Raw genomic sequence first — 12500 nt, 5'->3', positions numbered from 1 at the left:
ACTGATTTTCAAGGTAGAAGTTGATTTTCAAGATAAAAGTTGATTTTCAAGGTAAAAGTTGATTTTCAAGGTAAAAACTGATTTTCAAGGTAAAAGTTGATTTTCAAGGTAAAAACTGATTTTAAGGTAAAAACTGATTTTCAAGGGATACACTGATTTTCAAGATACAAGTTGATTTTCAAGGCAAAACCTGATTTTCAAGTTAAAAGTTGATTTTCAAGGCAAAAACTGATTTTCAAGGTAAAAGTTGATTTTCAAGGTAAAAACTGATTTTCAAGGTAGAAGTTGATTTTCAAGACAAAAGTTGATTTTCAAGACAAAAGTTGATTTTCAAGGTGAAAACTAATTTTCAAGGTAAAAGTTGATTTTCAAGGTAAAGTTGATTTTCAAGGTAAAAACTGATTTTCAAGGTAGAAGTTGATTTCAAGATAAAAGTTGATTTTCAATGTAAAAGTTGATTTTCAAGGTAAAAACTGATTTTCAAGGTAAAAACTGATTTTCAAGATACAAGTTGATTTTCAAGGCAAAAACTGATTTTCAAGGTAAAAGTTGATATTCAAGGTAAAAACTGATTTTCAGGTAGAAGTTGATTTTCAAGATAAAAGTTGATTTTCAAGGTAAAAGTTGATTTTCAAGGTAAAATCTGATTTTCAAGGTAGAAGTTGATTTTTAAGATAAAAGTTGATTTTCAAGATAAAAAACTGATTTTCAAGGTAGAAGTTGATTTTCAAGATAAAAGTTGATTTTCAAGGTAAAAGTTGATTTTCAAGGTAAAAACTGATTTTCAAGGTAAAAGTTGATTTTCAAGGTAAAAACTGATTTTGAAGATACAAGTTGATTTTCAAAGGCAAAAACTGATTTTCAAGGTAAAAGTTGATTTTCAAGGTAAAAACTGATTTTCAAGGTAAAAACTGATTTTCAAGGTAGAAGTTGATTTTCAAGATAAAAGTTGATTTTCAAGGTACAAGTAGATTTTCAAGGTAAAAGTTGATTTTCAAGGTAAAAGTTGATTTTCAAGGTAAAAACTGATTTTCAAGGTAAAAGTTGATTTTCAAGGTAAAAGTTGATTTCTCAAGGTAAAAACTGATTTTCAAGGTAAAAACTGATTTTCAAGATATTAGTTGATTTTCAAGGTAAAAACTGATTTTCAAGGTAGAAGTTGATTTTCAGGATAAAGTTGATTTTCAAGGTAAAAGTTGATTTTCAAGGTAAAAAATGATTTTCAAGGTAGAAGTTGATTTTCAAGGTAAAAGTTGATTTTCAAGGTAAAAGTTGATTTTCAGGGTAAAAACTGATTTTCAAGTTGAAAACTGATTTTCAAGATGCAAGTTGATTTTCAAGGCAAAAACTGATTTTCAAGGTAAAAGTTTTTTTTAAGGTAAAAACTGATTTTCAAGGTACAAGTTGATTTTCAAGACAAAAGTTGATTTTCAAGGTAAAAGTTGATTTTCAAGGTAAAAAATGATTTTCAAGGTAAAAGTTGATTTTCAAGGTTAAAGTTGATTTTCAAGGTAAAAGTTGATTTTCAAGGTAAACGTTGATTTTCAAGGTAAAAGTTGATTGTCAAGACAACAAATGATTTTCAACGTAAAAGTTGATTTTCAAGCAAAAACTGATTTTCAAGGTAAAAGTTGATTTTCAAGGCAAAACTGATTTTCAAGGTAAAAGTTGATTTTCAAGGTAAAAACTGATTTTCAAGGTAGAAGTTGATTTTCAAGATAAAGTTGATTTTCAAGGTAAAAGTTGATTTTCAAGGTACAAGTAGATTTTCAAGGTAAAAGTTGATTTTCAAGGTAAAAGTTGATTTTCAAGGTAAAAGTTGATTTTCAAGGTAAAAACTGATTTTCAAGGTAAAAGTTGATTTTCAAGGTAAAAGTTGATTTTCAAGGTAAAAACTGATTTTCAAGGTAAAAGTTGATTTTCAAGGTAAACGTTGATTTTCAAGGTAAAAGTTGATTGTCAAGACTACAAATGATTTTCAACGTAAAAGTTGATTTTCAAGCAAAAAACTGATTTTCAAGGTAAAAGTTGATTTCAAGGCAAAAACTGATTTTCAAGGTAAAAGTTGATTTTCAAGGTAAAAACTGATTTTCAAGGTAGAAGTTGATTTTCAAGATAAAAGTTGATTTTCAAGGTAAAAGTTGATTTTCAAGGTACAAGTAGATTTTCAAGGTAAAAGTTGATTTTCAAGGTAAAAGTTGATTTTCAAGGTAAAAACTGATTTTCAAGGTAAAAGTTGATTTTCAAGGTAAAAGTTGATTTTCAAGGTAAAAACTGATTTTCAAGGTAAAAACTGATTTTCAAGATATTAGTTGATTTTCAAGGTAAAAACTGATTTTCAAGGTAGAAGTTGATTTTCAGGATAAAAGTTGATTTTCAAGGTAAAAGTTGATTTTCAAGGTAAAAAATGATTTTCAAGGTAGAAGTTGATTTTCAAGGTAAAAGTTGATTTTCAAGGTAAAAGTTGATTTTCAGGGTAAAAACTGATTTTCAAGTTGAAAACTGATTTTCAAGATACAAGTTGATTTCAAGGCAAAAACTGATTTTCAAGGTAAAAGTTTTTTTTAAGGTAAAAACTGATTTTCAAGGTACAAGTTGATTTTCAAGACAAAAGTTGATTTTCAAGGTAAAAGTTGATTTTCAAGGTAAAAAATGATTTTCAAGGTAAGAGTTGATTTTCAAGGTTAAAGTTGATTTTCAAGGTAAAAGTTGATTTTCAAGGTAAACGTTGATTTTCAAGGTAAAAGTTGATTGTCAAGACAACAAATGATTTTCAACGTAAAAGTTGATTTTCAAGCAAAAACTGATTTTCAAAGTAAAAGTTGATTTTCAAGGCAAAAAACTGATTTTCAAGGTAAAAGTTGATTTTCAAGGTAAAAACTGATTTTCAAGGTAGAAGTTGATTTTCAAGATAAGAGTTGATTTTCAAGGTAAAAGTTGATTTTCAAGTAAAACAATTATTTTCAAGGTAAAAGTTGATTTTCAAGGTAAAAACTGCTTTTCAAGGTAGACGTTGATTTTCAAGATAAAAGTTGATTTTCAAGGTAAAAGTTGATTTTCAAGGTAAAAACTGATTTTCCAGGTAAAAGTTGATTTTCAAGGTAAAAGTTGATTTTCAAGGTAACAACTGATTTTCAAGGTAGAAGTTGATTTTCAAGATAAAAGTTGATTTTCAAGATAAAAGTTGATTTTCAAGGTACAAGTACATTTTCAAGGTACACATAGATTTTCAAGGTAAAAGTTGATTTTCAAGGTAAAAGTTGATTTTCAAGGTAAAAGTTGATTTTCAAGACAACAAATGATTTTCAAGGTAAAAGTTGATTTTCAAGGTAAACATTGATTTTCAAGGTAAAAGTTGATTTTCAAGACAACAAATGATTTTCAAGGTAAAAGTTGATTTTCAAGGTAAAAACTGATTTTCAAGGTAAAAGTTGATTTTCAAGACAAAAAAAAGATTTTCAAAGTAAAAGTTGATTTTCAAGGTAAAAGTTGATTTTCAAGACAAAAAATTATTTTCAAGGTAAAAGTTGATTTTCATTGGTGTTAATTTTCAATCTATCAATATAAAAAAATATCAAAATCAAATTACAGGATGTTATTTGTATAGTTTGCTCATTTTCCTCGACTGGTGCACTATTTTTTTTACATATGTAGCATCATCTACAAAGATACAAACCATTGCTATTGTGACATCTAGTGGACACATTTAGAACAGCAGTTTCTTTCATTCCAATATTTCAGCTCATTTTTCTACTTAGCAAACTCATCCCGCGGACCGGATGAAACCTGATCCGACCCACTGACACCCCTGACATAAACCTTACTTTTTCTATTTCTTGTTAGTTTTTGTTGACAAAGTGAGTCTTTTGGGGCAAATAGTGGTTTTTGTTTACTCATTATCCCGGGTAAAAATCCAACAAGTCCAAGGCGTGGTCTCTCAGTCTCCTGTGACTGTGGTTCCAGGTTCTGACCATGGATGAAGTCAGCAAGATCGGGAAGATCAGCAAACAGTGGACGGGTCTTCTAAGGGAAGTCTTCACTGACTCCGACAACTTTGGGATCCAGTTTCCCTTGGACCTGGACGTGAGGATGAAGGCCGTCATGATCGGGGCCTGTTTTCTCATCGTGAGTCCGATATTAGACCTACACTTAGACTTAGACCTAGACCTAGACTTAGATTTAGACTTAAACCTGGATATAGACCTGGAATTAGACTTGGATTTAGACCTGGATTTAGACCTAGACTTAGACTTAGACTTTATTGATCCACAAGGGAAATTGTAATGTAATGTGTCCGATAGTGATGTGCGATACCACAGGTTTTATTTCCCATCACATACCCAGTATGATTCACATACCCAGTGATTCACATACCCAGCATGATCACATACCCAGCATGATTCACATACCCAGTATGATTCACATACCCAGTGATTCACATACCCAGTGATTCACATACCCAGTGATTCACATACCCAGTATGATTCACATACCCAGTGATTCACATATCCAGTGATTCACATACCCAGCATGATCACATACCCAGCATGATTCACATACCCAGTATGATTCACATACCCAGTGATTCACATACCCAGTGATTCACATACCCAGTGATTCACATACCCAGTATGATTCACATACCCAGTGATTCACATATCCAGTGATTCACATACCCAGTATGATTCACATACCCAGTGATTCACATACCCAGTATGATTCACATACCCAGCATGATTCACATACCCAGTGATTCACATACCCAGTATGATTCACATACCCAGTATGATTCACATACCCAGTGATTCACATACCCAGCATGATTCACATACCCAGTGATTCACATACCCAGTATGATTCACATACCCAGTATGATTCACATACCCAGTATGATTCACATACCCAGCATGATTCACATACCCAGCATGATTACATACCCAGTATGATTCACATACCCAGTATGATTCACATACCCAGTGATTCACATACCCAGTGATTCACATACCCAGTATGATTCACATACCCAGTGATTCACATACCCAGTATGATTCACATACCCAGTGATTCACATACCCAGTATGATTCACATACCCAGCATGATTCACATACCCAGTGATTCACATACCCAGTATGATTCACATACCCAGTATGATTCACATACCCAGTATGATTCACATACCCAGTGATTCACATACCCAGTGATTCACATACCCAGCATGATTCACATACCCAGTGAGATTCACATACCCAGTATGATTCACATACCCAGCATGATTCACATACCCGGCATGATTCACATACCCAGTATGATTCACATACCCAGCATGATTCACACACCCAGTATGATTCACATACCCAGTATAATTCACATACCCGGCATGATTCACATACCCAGTATGATTCAGGCTTGTATTGGCGACACTTTGTGCAAATGTACCAACTGTTTTCAAATAACATATCTATTTTTTTTTTTTTTAAACAGTTAAAATGTAAGAAAAAAAGAGAAAAAAATGTGAACGTAATGAGAAAAGATTACATTTTAAACCAATAATTAAATATATAAATTATCTGGGTTTTTTTTTTGCATAAAAAATAAATTTATATATATATATATATATACATATATATAAATGGCGCTCCCAAAATAAAAAAATAAAAAAAGTATATATGCTTAAAATATAAACACAGTTTAGTTAGTTAATTAAAAATAAAATAATACAATTAATGAATTAATTAATTCAACAGCAAAAATGTATGTATTATTGCTGTTAAATGTGTGACTGAAAATTAATATTTTTGTGCAGGCAGAAGATTTGGACACACTAGGTTATGCGGTTACACAATAAAAAATTTATTTTTTTATAATAAAACAAAAAGAGCAAAACATTGGAATGTAATGACAAGCTTAAATTTTAAAATAATTAATATTAATATTAATTATATTATTATTATCTTAATGTTCTTACAAGTGGGGAAAAAAAACAGTAAAAATGTAAGAAAAAAACGAGAAAAGCTGAACTTTTAAACTAATAATTAATACAAATATACTTAGTCACCTTTAACTCAATGTTTTGTCTTTAAATAAATGCAATATTGTTGGGGTTTTTTTAGCATTTAAAAAAAAAAAAAAAGATCAAAATGGCCCTTACATGTGACTTTTCAGTGTGCGGCCCTAAGTGGCAAAAGTTTAGAAATATTATAAGCTTTCAAAATAAAAAATAAATATATACTTAAAATTTTAACAAAATAAGTCAGTTAATTAAAACATAAATTAATTTTTAATTTATGAATTAATTAGAAGAATTACAACAATAATAGACAGAGTTAAATATCTAACTGAAAAGTTATTTTTTTGTGCAGGTAGGATTTTTGACACACTAAGTTATGCAGTTAAACAATCATAGTTTAATTTTTGTAAATATTATTCTTACATAGTAAAAATACAACAGTTAAAATGTAAGAAAAAAAAGCAAAAATATTGGTATGTAATGAGAAAAGCTGAAATTTTAAACTAATAATTAATAATAATATACTTAGTCACCTATAACTCAATTTTCTGTTTTTATATATATATATATATATATATATATATATATATATATATATATATATATATATATATATATATATATATATATATATATATATATATATATATATATATATATATATATAAAATATATATATATATATAAATATCTGTTTTTTTAGCATTAAAAAATACATTAAAATAAATAAAAAGATCAAAAAAGCGCCCCAATACTTGACTTTTCACTGGTGGTAAAAGTTTAGACACCCTTGATCTAAAATATTAGAAGCTCTCAAAATTAAAACAAAATATACTTAAAATATAAACAAAGTTTAGTCAATTAGTTAATTAAAAAGTTAAATAATGCTAACTTATGATGTAAATAATTAGAAATATTACAACCGTAATAATAAACACTGGCAGATATGTAACTGAGCATTAATATTTTTGTACAGGCAGAAGTTTGGACACACTAGGTTAGGCAATTACTTAATCGTATTTTTAATATTCTTGCATGGGGAAAAAAAAATCATTTAAAATGTAAGAAAAAAGAGCAAAAAAATAGGAAAATATTCTAATAATAATAAGACATAATAATGACAAAATATCTATTTTTAGCATTTCTTTAAATAAAATATATCAAAATGGCCGCTGCATACTTAGACCACTTAGTATACGGTCCTTGGTGGAAAAAGTTTAGACACCCCTGATCTACAATATTAGAAGCTTTCAAAATAAAAATTAAATATATACCTAAAATATATATATTTTATATATATATAAATATATATAAGTCAGCTTAAAAAAAATTCAGTTTTTGGATCATTTGTCCCAAAGTAGTCTTTGTTGTCTCACATCAAGTGACAACATTATTATGAATGTTACTTGATACTACATATATACTTACAGCGTGTGTATTTTACATGTTATTATGAATGTTACTTGATACTACATACAGTATATACTTACAGCGTGTATATATTACATGTTATTATGAATGTTACTAGATACTACATATATACTTACATCATGTATATATTACATGTTATTATGAATGTTACTACATTACATATATACTTACATCATGTATATATTACATGTTATTATGAATGTTACTTGATACTACATATATACTTACATCATGTATATATTACACGTTATTATGAATGTTACTTGATACTACATACAGTATATACTTACAGCGTGTATATATTACATGTTATTATGAATGTTACTTTATACTACATCTATACTTACATCATGTATATATTACATGTTATTATGAATGTTACTTGATTCTACATATATACTTACATCATGCATATATTACATGATATTCGGAATGTTACTTGATACTACATATGTACTTACATCATGTATATATTACATGTTATTATGAATGTTACTTGATACTACATATATACTTGCATCATGTATATATTACATGTTATTATGAATGTTACTTGATACTACATTATATACTTACACCATGTATATATTACATGTTATTATGAATGTTACTTGATACTGCATATATACTTACAGTGTGTATATTTTACTTGTTATTATGAATGTTACTTGATACTACATACAGTATATACTTACAGCGTGTATATATTACATGTTATTATGAATGTTACTACATGACATATACTTACATCATGTATATATTACATGTTATTATGAATGTTACTTGATACTACATATATACTTACATCATGTATGTATTACATGTTATTATGAATGTTACTTGATACTACATATATACTTATAGCGTGTATATTTTACTTGTTATTATGAATGTTACTTGATACTACATATATACTTACAGCGTGTATATTTTGCTTGTTATTATGAATGTTACTTGATACTACATACAGTATATACTTACAGCGTGTATATATTACATGTTATTATGAATGTTACTTTATACTACATATATACTTACATCATGTATGTATTACATGTTATTATGAATGTTACTTGATACTACATATATACTTATAGCGTGTATATTTTACTTGTTATTATGAATGTTACTTGATACTACATATATACTTACAGCGTGTATATATTACATGTTATTATGAATGTTACTTTATACTACATATATACTTACATCATGTATATATTACATGTTATTATGAATGTTACTTGATACTACATATATACTTACATCATGTATATATTACATGTTATTATGAATGTTACTTGATACTACATATATACTTACAGCGTGTATATATTACATGTTGTTATGAATGTTACTTGATACTACATATATACTTATAGCGTGTATATATTACATGTTATTATGAATGTTACTTTATACTACAAATATACTTACATCATGTATATATTACATGTTTTTATGAATGTTACTTGATACTACACATATACTTACAGCGTGTATATATTACATGTTATTATGAATGTTACTTGATACTACATACATACTTACAGCGTGTATATAAAACTTTACTGGAGGTTTTTTAGAGCGCTTTAGAGGCGGAATAGAGCGACTATTGCATAGCTGACTTTTTCCTAGCGTTTATTTACGACTTGCATTAAAAAAAAAGTGCTCTTGTCTCACTTAAGGATTGTGAATGATAGGCACAATTAAAAATAAAGTGCCGTTTCCCTTTAATTTAGCTCTTGTTTATTAACATTGACTTTTTCTATTATCCTCCCTAATTTCTATGTCCTTTTGCTGCAGGATTTTATGTTTTTTGAGACAACTAACTAAGAGAAGCTGCGTCAGGAGGAAGGAACAAGGCCATGTCACCTTCACCTGTTGACCTTGTAGGAAAGTATTGAGTGTTTGTTTTTAACCACTGCATTTTGATACCGTTTGTTACTTCTTTCTAGTCGGACCGGTGCGGAAAAGGAAGGGTCAGTAAGATGTGCTAAGTTGTAGAACTTGTTTGTGATGTTTTATTTGAACAAAGTGTTTATTTATATGTGCTTTTATTTGAACAATGTGTTTATTTATATTAGCTTTTATTTAAACAATGTGTTTATTTATATTAGCTTTTATTTAAACAATGTGTTTATTTATATTAGATTTTATTTAAACAATGTGTTTATTTATATTAGCTTTTATTTAAACAATGTGTTTATTTATATTTGCTTTTATTTGAACAATGTGTTTATTTCTATGTGCTTGCAGTCAAGCAGGAAGTCAACCAATTCAAACGTACATTCCAGTGAGGCCCACCAGAGGGCGCTAGCATTTCGTCTAAGACAGGGGTGTCCAAACTTTTTCCACTGAGGGCCGCAGGCTTAAAACAAACAAAGCATTTTGATATTTTCATTTTCAAAACCATTAAAATATATTTTATTAAATTTAAGGACTCCTCTCAAGTTTGGTCCGTCATAAAAATGGTAAAAATATGTAATATATTAATATTTTTTCGTTTTGTTTTTTTTCATTCAAAGCTTAATAAATCTCTGGATCAATGTTAGGTCTATATGTCAATATAACAGTTTTTTTTTAATGTTTCAAGCTCTTTCAATCAAAACCCTGTTTTTATGGCAAAAATACGAAATATGCAATATTTTCCCTAAACAAGTTTTCGAGGTGGAATATTTGATGTGAAATAATTGGAGCCTTCAATAGGTCAATAATTCAAAACAGCATCGATTGTAATTCTTTATTTTTTTTTCCAGCAATGACAGTAAAAACTAAACGGAAAAAAAATCACACTAAAATTTTCCGGGACCCAAAAGGGTCCCACTCATTAAAGTGTTACAAATATTTCATATATTTTTGTTTTATTTAAAAACAGATTTGAGTGTTATAGATGAAACACAAATTTATGAAATAATTTTAACACTTTAATGAGTCCTGGAGAATTTAAGTGGGATTTTTTTTTAAACTTTTGTATAGTTTTTTTGTGTTTTTGTTTAATGTTCTTTTTTCTCAAAGAAAATTTTGTTTTTATACGACTAACGCAAAATATGCAACATTGTTCCCCCCAAAATATTCCAAAATGTGAACTAATTGGAGCCTTCATTAAGTCAATAAATCATAACAACATTTATTTATCATTTATCATTTATGTTGATTCATTATTATTTTTCGAGCAATGACAGTTAAAAAAAAAAAAATAAAATCCCACTAAATATCTCCAGGACCCAAAAGGGTCCCACTCATTAAAGTGTTACAAATATTTCATACATTTTTGTTTTATTTAAAAAGAGATTTGAGTGTTATAAATAAAACAAAAATTTATGAAATAATTTTAACACTTTAATGAGTCCTGGGGAATTTAAGTGGGATTTTTTTTTAAACTTTTGTACAGTTTTTTTGTGTTTTTGTTTAATGCTCTTTTTTTCAAAGAAAATTTTGTTTTTATACGACTAACGCAAAATATGCAACATTGTTCCCCCCAAAATATTCCAAAATGTGAACTAATTGCAGCCTTCATTAAGTCAATAAATCATAACAATATTTATGTTGATTCATTATTATTTTTCGAGCAATGACAGTTAAAAAAAATTAAAAATAAAATAAAATCCCACTAAAATTCTCCAGGACCCAAAAGGGTCCCACACATTAAAGTGTTAAAAAATATTTCATATATTTTTGTTTTATTTATAACACTCAAATCTGTTTTTAAATAAAACAAAAATGTATGAAATATTAGACTAACGCAAAATATGCAACATTCTTCCCCCCAAAATATGAACAAATTGGAGCCTTCATTAAATCAATCATTCATAACAACATTTATGTTGATTCATTATTATTTTTCCAGCAAAGACAGTTAAAAACATTTTTAAAAAAAATAAAATCCCAGTAAAATTCCACGGATCCCACTCATTAAAATGTTAAAAATATTTCATACATTTTTGTTTTATTTAAAAACAGATTTGAGTGTTATACATAAAACTAAAATTAATGGAATATTTTTAACACTTTAATGAGTGGGACCCTTTTGGGTCCTGGAGAATTTAAGTGGGATTTTATTTTATTTTTTTAACTGTTTGTATAGTTTTTTTGTGTTTTTGTTTAATGCTCTTTTTTCTCAAAGAAAATGTTGTTTTTATACGACTAACGCAAAATATGCAACATTCTTCCCCCCAAAATGTGAACTAATTGGAGCCTTCATTAAATCAATTATTCATAACAACATTTATGTTGATTCATTATTATTTTTTTGCGCAATGACAGTTAAAAAAAATTAAAAATAAATAAAATCCCACTAAAATTCCACGGGACTAAAGTGTTAAAAATATTTCATACATTTTTGTTTTATTTATAACACTCAAATCTGTTTTTAAATAAAACAAAAATGTATGAAATATGTTTAACACTTTAATGAGTGGGACCCTTTTGGGTCCTGGAGAATTTAAGTGGGATTTTATTTTATTTTTTTAACTGTTTGTATAGTTTTTTTGTGTTTTTGTTTAATGCTCTTTTTTTTCAAAGAACATTTTGTTTTTATACGACTAACGCAAAATATGCAACATTGTTCCCCCCAAAATATTCCAAAATGTGAACTAATTGGAGCCTTCATTAAGTCAATAATTCATAACAACATTTATGTTGATTTATTATTATTTTTCCAGAAATGATAGTTAAAAAATAAATAAATAAAAATAAAATCCCACTAAAATTCTCCAGGACCCAAAAGGGTCCCACACATTAAAGTGTTAAAAATATTTCATACATTTTTGTTTTATTTATAACACTCAAATCTGTTTTTAAATAAAACAAAAATGTATGAAATATTGTTAACACTTTAATGAGCGGGACCCTTTTGGGTCCTGGATAATTTTAGCGGGGTTTTTTTGTTTTTTTAACTATCTTTATAGTTTGTTTGTGTGTTTTTGTAGTAATGCTCTTTTATCTCAAAGAAAATTGTGTTTTTATACGACTAACGCAAAATATGCAACATTGTTCCCCACAAAATATTCCAAAATGTGAACTAATTGGAGCCTTCATTAAGTCAATAATTCATAACAA

General features: G+C 27.9%; 2 protein-coding genes across 2 annotated transcripts in view; one reads left to right on the top strand and one right to left on the bottom strand.

The window, feature by feature from the left end:
* LOC133630342 (phospholipid scramblase 1-like) overlaps nt 1-10238 on the top strand; it is a 12186-nt gene extending 1948 nt beyond the window's left edge. Inside the window, exons 3-4 of the mRNA XM_062021903.1 lie at nt 3964-4125; nt 9246-10238. Of these exons, the coding sequence (XP_061877887.1) occupies nt 3964-4125; nt 9246-9275 (192 nt within the window). The 3' untranslated portion in view covers nt 9276-10238. The remainder of the gene's footprint in view (nt 1-3963; nt 4126-9245) is intronic.
* plod2 (procollagen-lysine, 2-oxoglutarate 5-dioxygenase 2) overlaps nt 1-12500 on the bottom strand; it is a 397088-nt gene that overhangs the window by 373872 nt on the left and 10716 nt on the right. The window lies entirely within an intron of this gene.

Source organism: Entelurus aequoreus, linkage group LG15 (genome assembly GCF_033978785.1).
Source record: "Entelurus aequoreus isolate RoL-2023_Sb linkage group LG15, RoL_Eaeq_v1.1, whole genome shotgun sequence".
In the NCBI taxonomy this organism is placed as follows: domain Eukaryota; kingdom Metazoa; phylum Chordata; class Actinopteri; order Syngnathiformes; family Syngnathidae; genus Entelurus; species Entelurus aequoreus.
This window is presented reverse-complemented; position numbering and strand designations above follow the sequence as displayed.